General features: G+C 33.4%; 1 protein-coding gene across 2 annotated transcripts; it reads right to left on the bottom strand.

The window, feature by feature from the left end:
* Nucleotides 1-3,060: 3,060 nt before the first annotated feature.
* On the bottom strand, nucleotides 3,061-11,109 carry LOC126748549 (BLOC-1-related complex subunit 8 homolog). 2 transcript variants are annotated; one of them, XM_050457866.1, is made up of 4 exons: nucleotides 11,079-11,109; nucleotides 10,869-11,022; nucleotides 6,943-7,120; nucleotides 3,061-3,528 (listed from the first exon to the last, which is right to left on the bottom strand). In XM_050457866.1, exons 2-4 carry the CDS (start codon nucleotides 10,912-10,914, stop codon nucleotides 3,249-3,251), a joined length of 504 nt encoding a protein of 167 aa, XP_050313823.1. In that variant the 5' UTR covers nucleotides 10,915-11,022; nucleotides 11,079-11,109; the 3' UTR covers nucleotides 3,061-3,248. The 2 variants fall into 2 exon arrangements, with proteins under 2 accessions (XP_050313823.1, XP_050313824.1); XM_050457867.1 differs by having other exon boundaries at nucleotides 11,088-11,108.
* Nucleotides 11,110-16,260: the final 5,151 nt, after the last annotated feature.

Here is a 16,260-nt window from a genome sequence, read left to right as displayed (position 1 = left end):
ACTGTGAACTGCGAGGAATTCGTGACGCACATTGCAGGCAGAGAGGAGTGGCAGCATTCCAACAGACCTGCATTGCTAAATAAGGGGACCATCTGGTACACAGAGGGCTCTAGAATGAATAACTGAGCTGGATCAGGGCTTTGTGGTGGGATCCCACATACCAGTAGGGCATACTCGCTGGGGGAGCACGCCACTGTCTTCCAGGCCGAAGTATTCGCTGTATTAAAATGCGGACAGAAAATCGCAATCGAAAGCTGCGGACACCGCAATACAGTCGTATCAATATGCTCGGACAGCAGAGCTGCCATTAAGGCTATCACGGCCGCAAAGGTAAGCTCCAAGCTTGTACTAGAGTGCATAAAAGTCCTGAAAAAACTGGTGCATGTTGGCTGCAGGGTCCAGCTCTTCTGGATACCTGGCCACGCAGGCCATGCAAGTAATGAGGAAGCAGACTCTCTTGCCAGACTGGGATCCGCGAATGTGCCGATGGGGCCGGAACCCCTAGTTGGTATCGCCAAATGCGTTGCGGTCGCGTCAATGAAGTGAATCGTTGGACAAGTGGACCCACCGAAGATGGACTGAGTCCCCTGGTATGAGACAGGCCAAAGCGCACATAGGTGGGCGCTCTGCCTGTCTCACCAAAAATCTACTACGCCTAAAAAGACGCGAAATTCGGCTAGTGACAGGTCTTTTAACCAGTCACTGGCACTTAAGAAGCCATTTCCATACTATCGGTATTGCGGACAACCCGGAATGCCGATGGTGCTGTGAGGAGGATGAAACCGTTGACCATGTAGTCGAGGAGTAAGAGTCCCAACACTCACTCGCGCCAGGTTCAAATACTTGGGTAACACTTTCAGTGTACCGAGTGACTTAAGTCCTTCAGATCAGAGAGCCTTATCGGTTTCTCTAAGGCCGTTGGGCTTTGATAAACCCCGGTGGGGCATGACGGGTCCGTCAGGAGACCTATATGCACAACTGCCTTGGCAGCCCACTGTTTGACAATTCAATTCAAGTAAGAAATTAGTGTTTAAAGATCTAACCGAAGATTACTTAGCACCGAGTAGTTAGCTAAATAAACAAAAAAATACACCGGAAAATACGGAATGTGAAATTATTTACGAGAATTGATTATTCTCCTGCTCGAAATGAGAACCACCGTTTCTAATACAACGTCGACATTTTCGTCGCATCTTTGTAGTACGCCCAGCTTCAGTTCCGCCTTCATTATTTCTGCTGCTGCGTAAATTTTTTGGGTAAGGTCTTCTTGATTTAGGATTTCTTCATTGTACACCAGTTCTTTTTTCTTCCTCAAACATGGTAGTCGAGGGTCAAATCGGGAGATCTAGCTGGCCATAATATCGGTCCATTTCCGCTTATCCATTTATTACCAAAATGGTTTTTAAGAAAATATTTGTTTTTTATAATTTTGTTTAACAATTATCCATTGTTTTAGTGTATGATCTGATCTCTTATATCCAGAGGCAGTTCATTCAAAATATCAGGTAAGTTATTTCTCAAAAATGTTATATAACTTTCACCATTTAAATTTGGGGCAAAAAATACAGACCGATTAAAACTCTGCCTATTACACCTGCCCTCATATTTACATTAAATTTTCGTTGGAATGAAATTTGTTTCTTCATATGAGATTATTCGTCTGTCCAATAATGTAGGTTGTGAAAATTAGTAATCCCTTCACGAGAAACATTGGATTGATCCGTCCACAAAATTCTCCGTGAAAATGTGTTATCTACTATGTCAGTATTTAAAATGATTCGACAGAAAGTGATTCTTCGAACAGGGTCACCTTCATGCAGCTTGTTGCTAGAAAATAGTTTTTTTTGTTGTTGCTAGAAGCAGCTTGTTGTTCTACCGCAGCAAGCTGCGTTGCTCTTCCGTCGATGCGGTGTTAACGGATCGTGTATCGCCTCCTATTTAAATCTATGTGTCGTCGTACCAATGCGGTACCGCTCCGTTTCTACCGCATCCGTTGAAATCCGGATCTTGTATACCCGCACTAAGTCCCACTAGGTTCCTAAAAGGACAAATTAGGGGATATAAAAACCGGAAAGTTGCAGGCAGTCTTCGCTAGTTATTGGGCCGTTTAACATAAACTTATTTTGAAGTTTTATAACGCTCCTACAATAAATTTTGGTTTTAACTTTTGAGGTTTTAATTAAATCTCATGACTTTACATGAAGTACTCTTCTTTGAGGAAATTTTTCAGCATAAAATGTCCGAGCAGCTGCTGCGCTGCCGTCCGCTTTACCGTACATAAATACTCTATTAGCGTATTCAGAATTCGAAAAAGCAGGCGTTATATCAAAATATTTAACAAAAATATCACAAAATAAGCGGTATGAAATACTGAAGTTGACAACTGTTGATAACTAATCAAGTTATAAGTTTGTTTGTCGCGGCCCAACGGGCAAAACAAACCTACTAAGGAGAAACATTAACAAGAAAAATTAAATTTTAAATATTAAACCACAACTCTAAACTGATGTCAATAAAAAATGAATAAAAATTGAATGAATGTTGAAATGGTAAAGCTGTCATGCGGGTCGACAAATAATAAACCAGGACGCACAGATCACAAAAACGACAGTTTTGACTGCATCTTTGTTGGACTTGTTATACTTTCCAGGATGAAGAAAATTTAGCCTATTGGAAAAGCGGGACACATTCATATAAGGTTCAAAAGTAAGTATGCTGTAAGATCTTCTCTGGTATAATAAAGGTGGAAATTAAAAAAATATATATAAAGGTCGACATGAACATTCAGACAATAATGGTTTTCAAACAATTATTTAGTTATGTAAATGTCCTTCATAAAATCAAGACGATTGTAATTTTAGAATCAATTTGCTGTGAAAAATTTGATTTACTTTTAGAGCTGAATTTGTATTTGTTAGATTTGATTTGTTCACCAAATAATTAATTAGATTTGCCTAAATCTATATACGAGTCTTAAAATGTCTATAAGTGTAACCAATTCAGCTTGTAAAAAATCACTTTTACAAAGGGTATTGTTTTGGTCCCTATTAAACGAAAAGCCTAAGAACAGTTTGTTTTATTACATATAAAACCAAAAACTAGTAACGGACTGACAGTTACAATTTGCTGATCATGTAAAAAAAACTCTCCAGAAAGACTATTTTAACCCCGTTAAAAACTCCTCAATACTTCCCAAGTACTAAAAATTGGAAATCCTGTACATATAATATATGTAAACGATATACGTATCACTCCTTTGAGCTGCTTAATGTATTTCCTGAACTGGTAGCTTTGTTCATTATGTTTTCCACCCTGTTTGCGGTTTCCCGGACGACATCTGATAATTCTGGAAGCTCAGGTAGATCGAGTGTTATGTGTACAGACAGCCGTTTGTATACAGAGTTTGATTCCGATTTCTTTCTTCTTGATTCTTCATATTTCAGTTGTTGTTTTAGGAAAATTGCATTTTTTAAATTTTCTTTTATGTTTTTAAAGCTTTCGTCTGAATTTTGCATGGATTTTATGGCGCTAAAAATATTAAAAGAATTAAACGGAATCGTTAAAGTTGCTGTAACATAAACAAACAGACATTTAGTATTAAATAAAAATTCATAACATTAAAGTTTTTTATTTTTTTTTTTTGTTATAATCTTTCACAAGGATGATTTTTTCAGTATTTCTAAGTAGCTGTATTTGTAACTAACAAAAGAATGTTGTGTACAAAGCCTTAAATTTTCTTAATTTAAGTTGGTTAATATACGAAGCACATTTATTATTCTTTTACCTTTAAGTTGCATATAAAATAATTATTTTAACAAATTATTTTATTTTGACGTTTAAGTTTAAATTCTTCATAGTAACGCGTCAAAAGTAAAGCAACATTCAAATAATTTGTTCAAAAAAAGGGTTTTAGCAAAAGTAAAGGGATACAAAAATTGTGTAAGGTGATTTTTATGGTTTTTGAACATTTCTGTGTAAGATTAATCATGCCGAGAGGAATTCCAATTTCGAAAGAGTTGTGAATGGATTCATGGAAGGTAACAAACAAGCCGATATTTCAAGACTGTTTGAGTTACCCCGGTACACTGTGTCCAAAATAATATCATCGTATAATGAGAGGGGACATTTAGAGAAATTGCCAAAATCGGGAAGGCCAAGGAAAACATCAGTAATGACTGACAGACGCATCAAAAGGATTTCCCAAAATGATCCTTGGAAGTCTAGAAAAAAGTTCTATTCAGTGATGAAACGCGCTACAAAATATTCAATTCTGATGGAATGAGGCGTGTGAGGCGACCAATCAATACAAGGTTTATTCCTAAATACGTAACACCTACAATTAAGCATGGTAATGGTAGTGTATTTTTATGGGGTTGTTTTTCATGGAATGGGGTAGGCCTTATGCACTTTATTAATGATACGATGGACCGATTTGTTTATAGGGATATCACGTAGAATGTTATGCTTCCTTATGCAGAATGGGAAATGCCATTGCGTTTTATTTTTCAACAGGACAACGATCCAAAACATTCTTCACAAGTTGTTCAACAGTGGTTTCGGGAAAATAATGTTCGTGTTTTACAGTGGCCAGCACAATCCCCAGATCTTAACCCTATTGAGAATCTCTGGGAAGAAGTAGAACGTCGTATTCGTACCTAAATGTTTCCAAATAAACAATCCTTAATAAATAAAATTAGTGAAGTTTGGACAAGTCTTCCCGAAAATGTCATTCAGAAGTTGATTGCTTCAATGCCGCCCCGTTGTCAGCAAGTAATTAATAATAATGAATATTCTATCAATTACTAATGTATTACTTTCAATTGTTTTTGTTGTTAATGTGTTAAATATTTTTTGTTGAACTAAAGTAAAATAAAATACTGTTAAATACAATTTGTTGCTCTACTTTTGTCGCCCCCATTCTTATCAATTTTTATAATCATTAATATTTACCGTTCTTAAAATGATTAAAAGTACACCAAAATGTACTGAAATATTACTTTCAGTGTAAGGATAGTGTGTACATTAAGCTTAGCGAAAAATCACGACCCAATAATTTTTTTTATTCAAACATGAATAAAATTGAACTTTGTTGCTCTACTTTTGTCCGATAGGGTATATAAATTTAATAAAATAAAATAAAAAGCATTCGATCAAAACTACAAACAAAAAAAAATCATAATTGCATTGAAACCTATTAACTAATTGAAATCGTTAAAATATTCTCGCAATAATAGTTTATAAATAGTGTTTATTAATAGTGTCAATAATATTTTCTTTAAAGTTTTTCAAAATTTCCTCGCACAGTGGTGTTTTCTTAATGAGAGGACATGATTAAATAATATTTTTCCGTTATAAATTATGAACTTTTTCACTCGCTCAAGACTGTCGAATTGTAGCATGCACATTGTACGCAGTACCCGTTTTTGTAGTAGGAATACTGAGTGAAACAATTAATCTGAACAAGACCCCTAGAATGAAATACCATAACGAAGATGTGGTTCGAATAGGGAGAAATATGACATACAGGCCGCTGCCAATCCCAGATTGAATGATATAATATGAAGAGCAGACCAACCAGAAGAGAGTTTTCTGTCCAACTGAATTATGTGGTTTTCAAATTTTAAGGATTCGCCAATGTACAGGCCCAGGAACTTTATAGTAGATGAATGAAACAATGTTTTATTGTTAAAAGATATTCTAAGTCACAGTTAAAGTTCAGAATATTATTATGAAAATGTAAATACGTTAATTATTCTCCTAGTTTTTGTACAATTTTATTAGTATTCTGTAGTTAAAGTTGATTCGTAGGGTTTCTTTAGGGTTCTACTTACGTTTGGTTTATTATTTTTATCTGTAGTGTTTAGTTTTTAAGTAGTTCATCTTGTTCGAGAGCCTTAATTTAGGTTATTTAGGTTATATTATTGTAAATCCCTGTAGTTTTAATTTTCTAGAATTTGTATACTTGCTTGCTTTATCTGTCAGTATTCTCCTGAAATAATTGGTCTCTTTCGGCAAAAACAATGAAGATAATTCCAAATATTTCGAAACTGTTCCATCACAGTTGGTGGTACAGTGGATATTGTTGTTCTCAGTGGAGCATGAATATTGACTTTTTGAAATAGCTCTGAATTAAGGAAAAATTCAAATTTCTCATTTGAAAGAACCTCGGTACCAGGTACCAATTTTGATTCAGAAATGAGAATTATTTAAGAAATTATGCATTTTAGACTGCACATGTATATATCTTTTTACCTTAAAAATACTTAAAAAATCACCCTGGGAAATACTGGACCCTTATTAAATAACCCTGTATAGAATTTATTAATTTATTGCCTCGTTAATTTCATCAAAATATTAGTAAAGAAATGTAATTTTAGGCTATCTTCAACTTTCAGTTTACACTTCATAAAGGTTGAGGATACTTCCCAACCAAAACGTCGTGCTAAATTTAAAATAAAGACAATGTTAAAATAATACAATAATGGCAAAGTTAGAAAATTAGACTTTAATACTTTACTACTTTACCCATGTCTGCTACTTTCAAAAATTTACAAGAATACACAAAAAAATGATGTATAATGAAAATATGAAAACACAGTTTTCAACAGTCAATAACTGGCATCAGAAATTCTTCTCTTTTTTTGATTCAAACATTGTCGATTTTAAATTGTTTTGGTTTCTATTTCCCCTACAAGGTTTATTAAATATTTAGGTTGATTTCAAAATTTGCGTTAAAACAAATATAATAGTCCATAATAAACTATAAATATGAAACATAATTTGCAGCCAAAAACAACTTTGTACATTCTTTCTGTCCCACACCCAATTTAAAAAACAATTATTAATATTAATGTATTATTTCTTACACTATAGCAACTTACACATGGCATCAATTTATATTAAAACAATAAATCTAGATATAAATTAAGATATTTATTTTACCTCGCAGCATATTCCATGTCATAACAACTTCCTTGTAACTCTACTTGTAACTTATCTACATCAACTCTTCTATCAACCATTGGGTTTAAGGCTTTTCTTACATGTTCTTGAAGTCTATAAAAAGCCAAAGAGGGCTCATTTGCAACAATATGCATATTTTCAGATATCCTTTCTGTGGCTAAAACACAAAGAAAAACTTCAAATATAAAAGACAAAAATAAATTATAACAATATTAAAATTTCTAAATGACAATATACCGGGTGGTGCGTCGTCGAGCATAGGAAAACCCATGTAAATTTTAAGGGGGCCAATTATTAGCTTCCCTGTACATCTTACAGGAAAAATGTAAGATAACTTTTTGAAGAGACCAATCTGACAAACCCTTGTGCAAAGTTTCAAAAAATTTTAATAAGCGACTCTTGAATTATTCAATTAAATGTAATTGCAAAATTAGCAAATTTTCGGTTCAGGTAAAACCAAACGGGCACCAGTAAAATGAATATTGTCATTGACGTGAAGAAAAGTGTCAATAAATCAGTGACAGTCAGTCGATATTTGAAAACAAGTATGAATTATTCAATCGACGAAAAAATAGCCATAATTAAGTGGCATTATGCGGGAAACAGTTTTAGAGCAGTATCTGAAATGTTTTCAGTTTCACCAAACCCATTCCGTCCATTTCAACTACTAAACGTATTGTCAATAAGTTTGAGTCCAAAGGTACCGTAATAAATAATTATAAATGTTCAACTCAGGTTATCGAAAATAGAGCCGAAGAAAGAAAGAACAGAGATCTTAATATTCTACTGAGTGTGGAGGAAAACAAGATGGTTAGTACGAGGGTTCTTGGGCAAGAGGTAAATAAACATCATACAACGGTATTGCGCACGTTAAAAAAACACAAATATTATTCGTATACATTCAAAAAACATCAAGAGCTGCAGGAAAGCTGTAATATATGCAGACTTTTCCAAGGCATTTGACAGTGTCAACCATAGCTTATTATTACCAGAAAAATTGACTTTTAATAATAATAATGATAATAAAGGTCTTTTTACTTAGGAAATAAAATACAATTACAGTGTTTGGCTTTTCAGATTTTCAGAGTGTTTGGTTGCCTGGTTTGCAAGTTTTCTTTCAGCCAGATTTCAGCAGGTACAAATTGGTAATGTTGCACCCTATCAGTGTGACCTCTATTGTGATCATTGTTCTCCTCTATTGTTCAACATTTTCATTAATGATATTTTGGTTTGCTTTGAAAATAGTAATTTTTTGTTGCTTGCCGACAATTTAAAGTTTTATCAGTTCAAAACAAGACATGGTTCTCTTTCAAGATGATCAAGATGATCAACCAACACAGCATGCAAGATTGTGTGAATGGTGTGTTGGTAATAGTTTAGCTTTGAATGTGGGTAAATGCAGTTACATTAGTTTCTACAAAGGAAATAAACAGATAATTTCCTCCTACTATTGATCATGTTAATCTTAGGTACACTAAAGTAGTAAAGGACTTTGGTATCTTTTTTCTCTCTCCTCCTTACTAACTAAAGAACCCTGGAATGACATTCTTCACTATACCAGCACAAATGACATGCTTACATCATTTTTTGATATCTTTATCCATTACTTTAACTTAGCTTTTCCAAAAAAAAAACAAAAAATTTAATAAAAAAACAACACCAAACCAAAAAACCCAAAAAAAGGTGGATTGATGAGAAGGTATTGCAGCTTTCTGAACAAATAAAAGATCTTCATTGGTTAAAAAAAATGCAAATAATTCTGAAATAAACAACAAATATATTGAAAAAAGAAAGGAGTATAAATTTTTGTATGACCCTATTTACTAAAAACGAACAAAATTTTGTCATAGAACCAGTAGATGTTTATAAAGTTTACAATATAATTAATAAGACTTGTTCCAAGAAACCAGCAGGAATTGATGAGATACCATGCAACATTTTAAAGAAAGTCGCTCCCGCAATTTGTCTACCAATCCGTATATTAATTAATCAGTCTTTTCAAGAAGAAATATTTCCATCCATCCTCCATAGCTCTAACTATTTTAATTTTAAACTTTTTAACTTAATCTTAATTCTAGTACTATCCTTAAATCTATGGCCTTATATTACTTATGTAATCAAAAGAGCAATAAATGAATTTGAAAAAAAAATTGAATTTGAATTTTGATGAACAATTAAATTTTAATACCCATGTGAATACTATTATAGTAAAGCATCTAAGGTCCTTGCAAAAGGTTGTACATATCACTTGTTGTCTCTTTGCTGGAGTATGGATCAATAATTTGGTCTTCTTTTTACACGAATTACACAATTGTGTAGCACTAGAGAGTTCAAAATAAATGTTTGTGATACAAACTTCACATTCCAGTTCCTAATGACCATTGTTATGATGAAGCAATGAACTTGCAAAGTTTACTTAAGAGACACACTGAGAATGATTTAATGTTTATTTATAAACTATTGAATGGCATTGTGATTTATCCTGAACTACTTAATAAAATTTCATTTAATATTCCACACCGTAATCTCTCTTTGCCTCATCATCGTACCAACTATGCTATACACTCACCTGTCGAAACAACCTTGAGGCTAGTAAACTCTAATGGAATTGAAGTTTTGGGAATTTCCTCATTGTATTTTAAGAGTCTTATTAAAAATTAGTGGGATTTTGTCCTTTTTAAATTAATTTTGTTCTGTGATTAGTAATTTGAAGTACATTTGATCATTTACATTTTGAGAGATTAGTATTACTACTTGTAAAACAATTTAATTAATAATAATGATAATGTCTTTTATTTCAAACTCAAATAGATACAATATTATTATAAGAAAAAAAAACAAATAACACTAATGCCTTAACTGTGGCGCAATCTAGCTTAAGAGCTACTCTACTGAACCAGGTATAGGCAACACAAATTCTTTAGAGAAAAGAATGTACAAAATTGCTCACCAAATTATACTAAACTATAAGTACTAAACACCGATTTAATTAGATAACAGCTACTGTCTCATTAAACTTATACCACTAAACACCAACTAACCTCAAATTGAACCACATCAACATTCTATAATGTAATACCTACATTATACAAATCGATCACTATAAGCTCTAACATATTTTTTAAAGATTTTATTCAAATTCAAGTATAAATAATCAGGGCACTTTTTCACAATTATTTTATTAAACAAAACAACTGAGTGAAGAATATGCCTCTCATTCATTCTAAACCAGTGCAAGTTGAACTTAGCAACTGAATTTAGGTGATACTTCCTGCTCTCTACCACACAGACCCTCAATCAGTCTTACACAGTGGTTCTGTAGTAGTCTGTAGTAGCCTTATACACATACTGATGTTATATTATTCTTATTATTAAAATTAAGTCTGCTAATTATTGTTAATTAATAATTAGTGGTTAAATAGTCTAGCTTTTATTTTTGTTTCAGAAATATTTATATTTTTTGTAATGGGGTTGATCCCATGTATTGATTAAATAAATAAATAAATATATAGTGTCCCAGATAAAATGATATACATGAGGTTTCATAAACAGTAAGAGATATAGTTTCAGTTAAATGGTAAAAAAGTTGTGCCTTTCCAAGCCCAATCAGACGCGATATGAGATCTACAATACCTACAAGGATTTTTAAAATATAGGGGCAAATCTAAAAATTACATTTAATAACAAATATATATGTTTCACACAGAAACTTATATATTTGTTATTCAAGTTATTATGATTGTTTTTTCAGTTCAATTTTACCTCTTAATTTGACACAAGTAAAAATTGTGATCTGTTCTTTGTATGTTGTAAAAGTTGAAAGGAAAGTGCTGTTTGTAATAACGCCTTACATTTAAAATACTCTCACTAATGAAGAGATTACAGGTTCTCTTTACTTTATTTACCTTTTCTAACTCTAACTTCAAGATCTGCATCTGGATTATAAGACATCTTTTCTATCCGGTTTTAAATTACTTGACAATCTCACTAAGTGTTTTTTTCGTGTAGTGGTAGTCATATATCAAGTTTACATGGAACAATAAATTCTCGCTCTATTATCTTAAAATAAAAAATTGAATTTAATTGATTAAAAGCTTTTAATTTGTTTTGTTTACATTATTTACAATTTTGGCATGACCCGCAAACAAACTCGACAACCCAGTAGATGTCGATTGTCAAAATTCCAACAATCAATTGGTTACCTAAAGGCCTCTCTACACGCGACCCGAAATTACTATTAAATACAATTCGAGTAAAATACAATAACTCAGATATGCCAAACCCAGAGTTATGGTTTCCACAGGACAAGGCGTCTTTCCCATTTAGCTGTGATTGTTAGAAAATTTCTCAAACCAGTGGATAGGCAGGCGTGGATAAATAGAGTGACAACCTAGGTCACCCGATCATAATACATTGGACTTTTTTGGGGTTATAACAAAAATATACAAAGATATACCAAACACGCTCGATATCTCCAAAGATTGCATTCGTAATGTAATTAGGAATATTTCTCTAGACACAGTTGAAATTGTACATCAGAAATTTATTTATCCACTTCTACCATCTGTCAATAAATTTTAAGAATATGAAATGTAATTTATTAATTTATGTTGCAATTAAGTTTTATAATTATTATTTAAACGTAATTATGTCGGGAACAGTTGAAGGTAGATAGGACATATACATTAAACATGTTTAGAATTTTTCGGGGAATCCGAAAATACACAAATATATAAGAGCTTCTATTTAAAAAAAACATTTTTTTCTATCACACTTTTTTCTGACAACATGTGTTATGCTTCCATTCTTATGCTTCTGTTACATTTATTCTTTTCCTGTATACTTATTCTTCTAAATATGTAATTACTGAACAAGCATATTTTCTGTTTAATAATTTAGCCTATATTTCTAAATTTAATATTTATCTAAGTCGATCTTTGAAAGTTATAAACTTCTACAAACGAAGTGTTTTTTCAGTAGATTTATGAAGTGGTTAAATGTGAAACAACGTACAATATATTGTAATGATATTGGCAAAACCGCTAATATCAGATGTACTTCGTTACTCGGAAATGACACAAGCGGATACACTGCACATCTCTAGAGACGCATGAAGGTTAGCGAATCTTCCGGATAGTGTTCTGCCGAGTATATGAAGAGCCGCGTCACCAACAGGAAATTCGTTGACAGTTGAGTTCAGAATATTATTTCGGTTGAAGCGTACCGTCTACGAAACCAGGAAACCTCTACTATCGCCAACGCGTTAATGAGAAAATGGATCTGCTAATCTGGTGTACCTTTGGAGCTAGATTCAGACCAGGGACAAAATTGTGAATCCAGCTTGTTCCAGAACATCTACTAACTACTGTATCCGCAGGCAGATGGCATGGTGGAACGAATGAGTTGCGTCATTAATCGGCCATCGATGAAAACACAGGCGAGTCTCCGGCTCGAATAGTGATGGGAAGACAGCTTCGTCCCCCATACGATCTGAAGTTTAGTTGCCCGCCAGAAGCCGCTGTTGCCGGGGAGCACAACGTCAATGAGATGCGTAAGTAAAAGAATAGAACATCTATTTATTCATAGTGAAGTTTGCATTCCTATTCTAAATGCCAGCGATCGAATGAAGGAGGCATATGATGTCAATGCCAAAGATCAGAGGTCCTACTTCTACCAGAGGTAACTTGAGTTGGCTATATTATCCTAAGATACTGAACGGACTGTCACCAAAACCAACATCCTGGGAGGGGCCATACAAAGTACTGGGAGCCATCGACGATACTCTTTACAGAATATAAAAGTCTCCTAGGGATAAATCTCGAGTCATTCACTTCAACCAACTGGCTTCTTCTTATGGAAACCACAAAGACGCTCTACTCAGAGTGTGACCTGTAAAGTGCAGTAAGATCTGTTTGTTGTTCTAGCTGAGTAGACTCATTTACAAATGTCTGGAGGAATAGTTGAGGTTTTCCGTAAAGAAGTTTCGGAAAAATTCAAGAGCTGCATAAGTCTAATCCCAGAGTTGGGCATTCACTCAAGATAACCGACGAAGATAGTGGGAGAAAGATTTTGTACCTGGTTACCAAAGAGGCCCCACGCCAGAAGCGAACCTATAAGCACGTTTGAGACCCTTTACGCTCTAAAGGAGGAGAGACAAAATAAAAACGTCCCGAAGGTTACATGTTTTCCTTAAAATATCCCATCATCAGACCTTATAAGTTAGTAGTATCTCTCACGAGATGACCTGCTTTGTCCTTTAGCACACTGATGTACAATAAATAAACTACCTCTGAATATTAAATAGCGCATGTGTATGTCAATCTCAAATATTCGCAATGAAATTAAGCACATTTATAGATTAGGTAATATTCCCCTAGAAAATGTCAGGGGTCACACAATGAGGGATCATAGTTTGTAACTGATATTCAACAAATACATCGATGAAGTTGTTAAATCTTCAATGAAAACTCTTGGTTTCATAATCAGATCAACAAGAGAATTTAAAAGGTTAGACAGTCTTGCTAATTTGTATAATGGCCTAATTAAGTTTAAATTACTTTATGCAGCAATGGTGTGGTTCCCCAACTCTAATGTCCACATGGACTAGAATATGTGTAGCGCAGGTTTTTGAAGTATCTATGCTTTAAAATTGATGGAATATACCCTCCAAGGGAATATGACCATAAACTACTACAAAGATTTAACTTTTTATCACTGAGGCACTTCGCTATTCTGAGCAGCCAGTTTTTTTTTATTTAAACTATGCACCTATAAAATTCATTCACTTTATCTTTTAAGGGACTTGTAAAATTGCTGTAATGTTTATGTTATTTGTAACCATTGTTTTATATGCTGTTTACCTAAGCTACCTAAAGTATTTAGTTTTTAGTTTTTTATAATTACTTTTCATCTGTTAAGCATGTGTTATCTTAAAAGGGGATTATTGTAACTCATATAAGGTCTAGCAGGAATAAATCCAGCTGTATTTTGACCTTCCGCAAGCGAAGAAGTAGTTTTATATAAGGGAAATTTTAATAAAGATACTGCTAGGCTATATTGCACCACAATGGTCCAGTGTTTTTGCTTCCTTATTTTGACAGTATTGACATTTGAAGAAATTACACATGATCTAATAAAATGAGGAATGAGGTTATTTTATTTGTTAGTAAGGTAGATGTCTGTGAAGACACTAACAATAATTGTTTATTATAGAATAGTAAAGTAGCAACACCAAAAAAACAAACAACAAAATAAACAGCTTCAAGTAAATAGTATTTAAAGTTTGAGGTTGAGAATAACGTCAGCGGCACTAACCTAACGCGCCAACAACTCTTTTCTCACGTACACGTTTGGGTTTACCAGTAATAAAATACGGGTTTTTCCTTAAATATTGCTAGCACCAAGACTGTTGATTGTTGTGCACTTTGACTGGTCCAATAATTATCAGGAATTATTATTAGGAATTTCCTGTTACACAATGTTTGGTTGCAGGTGTAAAACCCGCATAGATTCGTAATTTTTCGCCACTGGTCTTCAGGAAACCCCTCCTGAGTTTTGGAATATTTAAAACATTTGTATCCATGTTTTTTCCAAATATTCGTCATAGTTTTACGGTGCATACCCAGTTCCTCTCCAACATTTCTGCTCGATCGTGTTGAACCCAAAACTAAAGCACTACAAACCATTTCTTCAGGCCGTTCTATCACCTAGACCCTTTCAATAGGTGGTTGGGTTGGTTTAGGTTTGATGTGACAACTTCTCTATTGTTGGAGGCAAAAAGATGCTTCAAAATTTGACACGACATTTAAAATAGTTATAGCACAGAAAATTGGTCTATTTTCAAAATTTACTGAGAATAAATCCCTGAATTGTACTGCCGAATTGCCTCCATAAAACCATTTAATTAATTGAACTTTTTCGAAAGGAGTATAAACAGTCAGAATGATAAATCGACGTTGCCAAGTCAAAACGGCACAAACGCCAAAACTGAGTTAGGCATACCAGTGCATAGAATTTTTATTTCTGCGTCGAACTGTGCCAGCGGCATATCCATCGAAAAATTGTATTACTCAGCTTTAATGTTTACTCAAGCGCCATTTGACTCACGAGTCTCACTTCGTGAATGACACAAATGCCATGCGGTCGTAAGTTTTACACGGTGTTAGTTTGTGCTGTTCACATGCAAAGGTAGGAAATTAATCATACTAATATTGATAGTAATTGATTGATATAATGTTATAGTACATGTATTTTCGGTTAATAATTATTGTTACCTTGTTAATAAGGTGAATTTCCTTGAAAATTGAGATGCCGCTTGTGCCAAAACAATTATTTTCAAGCGTGTTTAGCATAAGCGCCACAACCCCTTGCTATTCTTATGCAAACTTTGTTCTTGAAAAAATGTGCTTTAAAGCAAAGATTTATGAGATTTTTTCTGGGGTGATACCATTATCATCAAAAAATATTTTATCATCGCAGCAGAATAAAAATTTCAATTCTAGTTTACTTAAATCTACGATGGATACTTATGCCATTTCTTATGTTATCTATTGCAGATGAATTACCATGATGACACTCGCGCACTTGTATCAAAATCAAAAACAATAGTACATACACACAAACTAGTAAAACAACAAGAAAACAAAAAATGTGAAACGAATTGTGATAATAATAGATCAAAGACTGAAATAGAAAAGCAAAAGACTGGTAATCTGCCTAAAATCGACAAGTCCCCAACGTTTCAAAAGTCCTATAATATAGTTGGATATGTTATAATAGAAGAAACCTTAGAATATTGAAAGGCTAGAATTAGTAAACAACAACTTTGTTTGAGTTCAACATGTGCACAGGGGCAAGGGGGATATTTTGTTTACAAACGTATTCATCGATTCTCTGTTGTCAAGTTTACATGCATTTTCAGAAGAGGGAAATTTCAGCTATATATCAACACTTATAATAATATTAATTTAACTTGATATTAGATTTTGGATCACAAATAAAAAGTAGAAATGTAGTATGTTATTCTAAGCGCAAAAATAACATCTTCAAAACAAAAAAAAATTATTAACATTCTTATTCCTAATACCGCTTCTACAAAATTTGAAATGGCAACACCGCAGGCAAAGGTTGATGCCAACTTGCGAAACGTCATTTTGACAAACGGCTTTGTGTTTACATTTAGTATTTGTGAAGTTCTGTGTTTTTTTCTTTAGTTCTTGGTTGAAAAAAGACGCATTTAAGTGTTTTTGAATGTGAATTTTTACAATCACAGATTACTAATACTTACAATAGTAAAAA

This window comes from Anthonomus grandis, chromosome 22, assembly GCF_022605725.1.
Source record: "Anthonomus grandis grandis chromosome 22, icAntGran1.3, whole genome shotgun sequence".
Lineage (NCBI taxonomy): Eukaryota > Metazoa > Arthropoda > Insecta > Coleoptera > Curculionidae > Anthonomus > Anthonomus grandis.
This window is presented reverse-complemented; position numbering and strand designations above follow the sequence as displayed.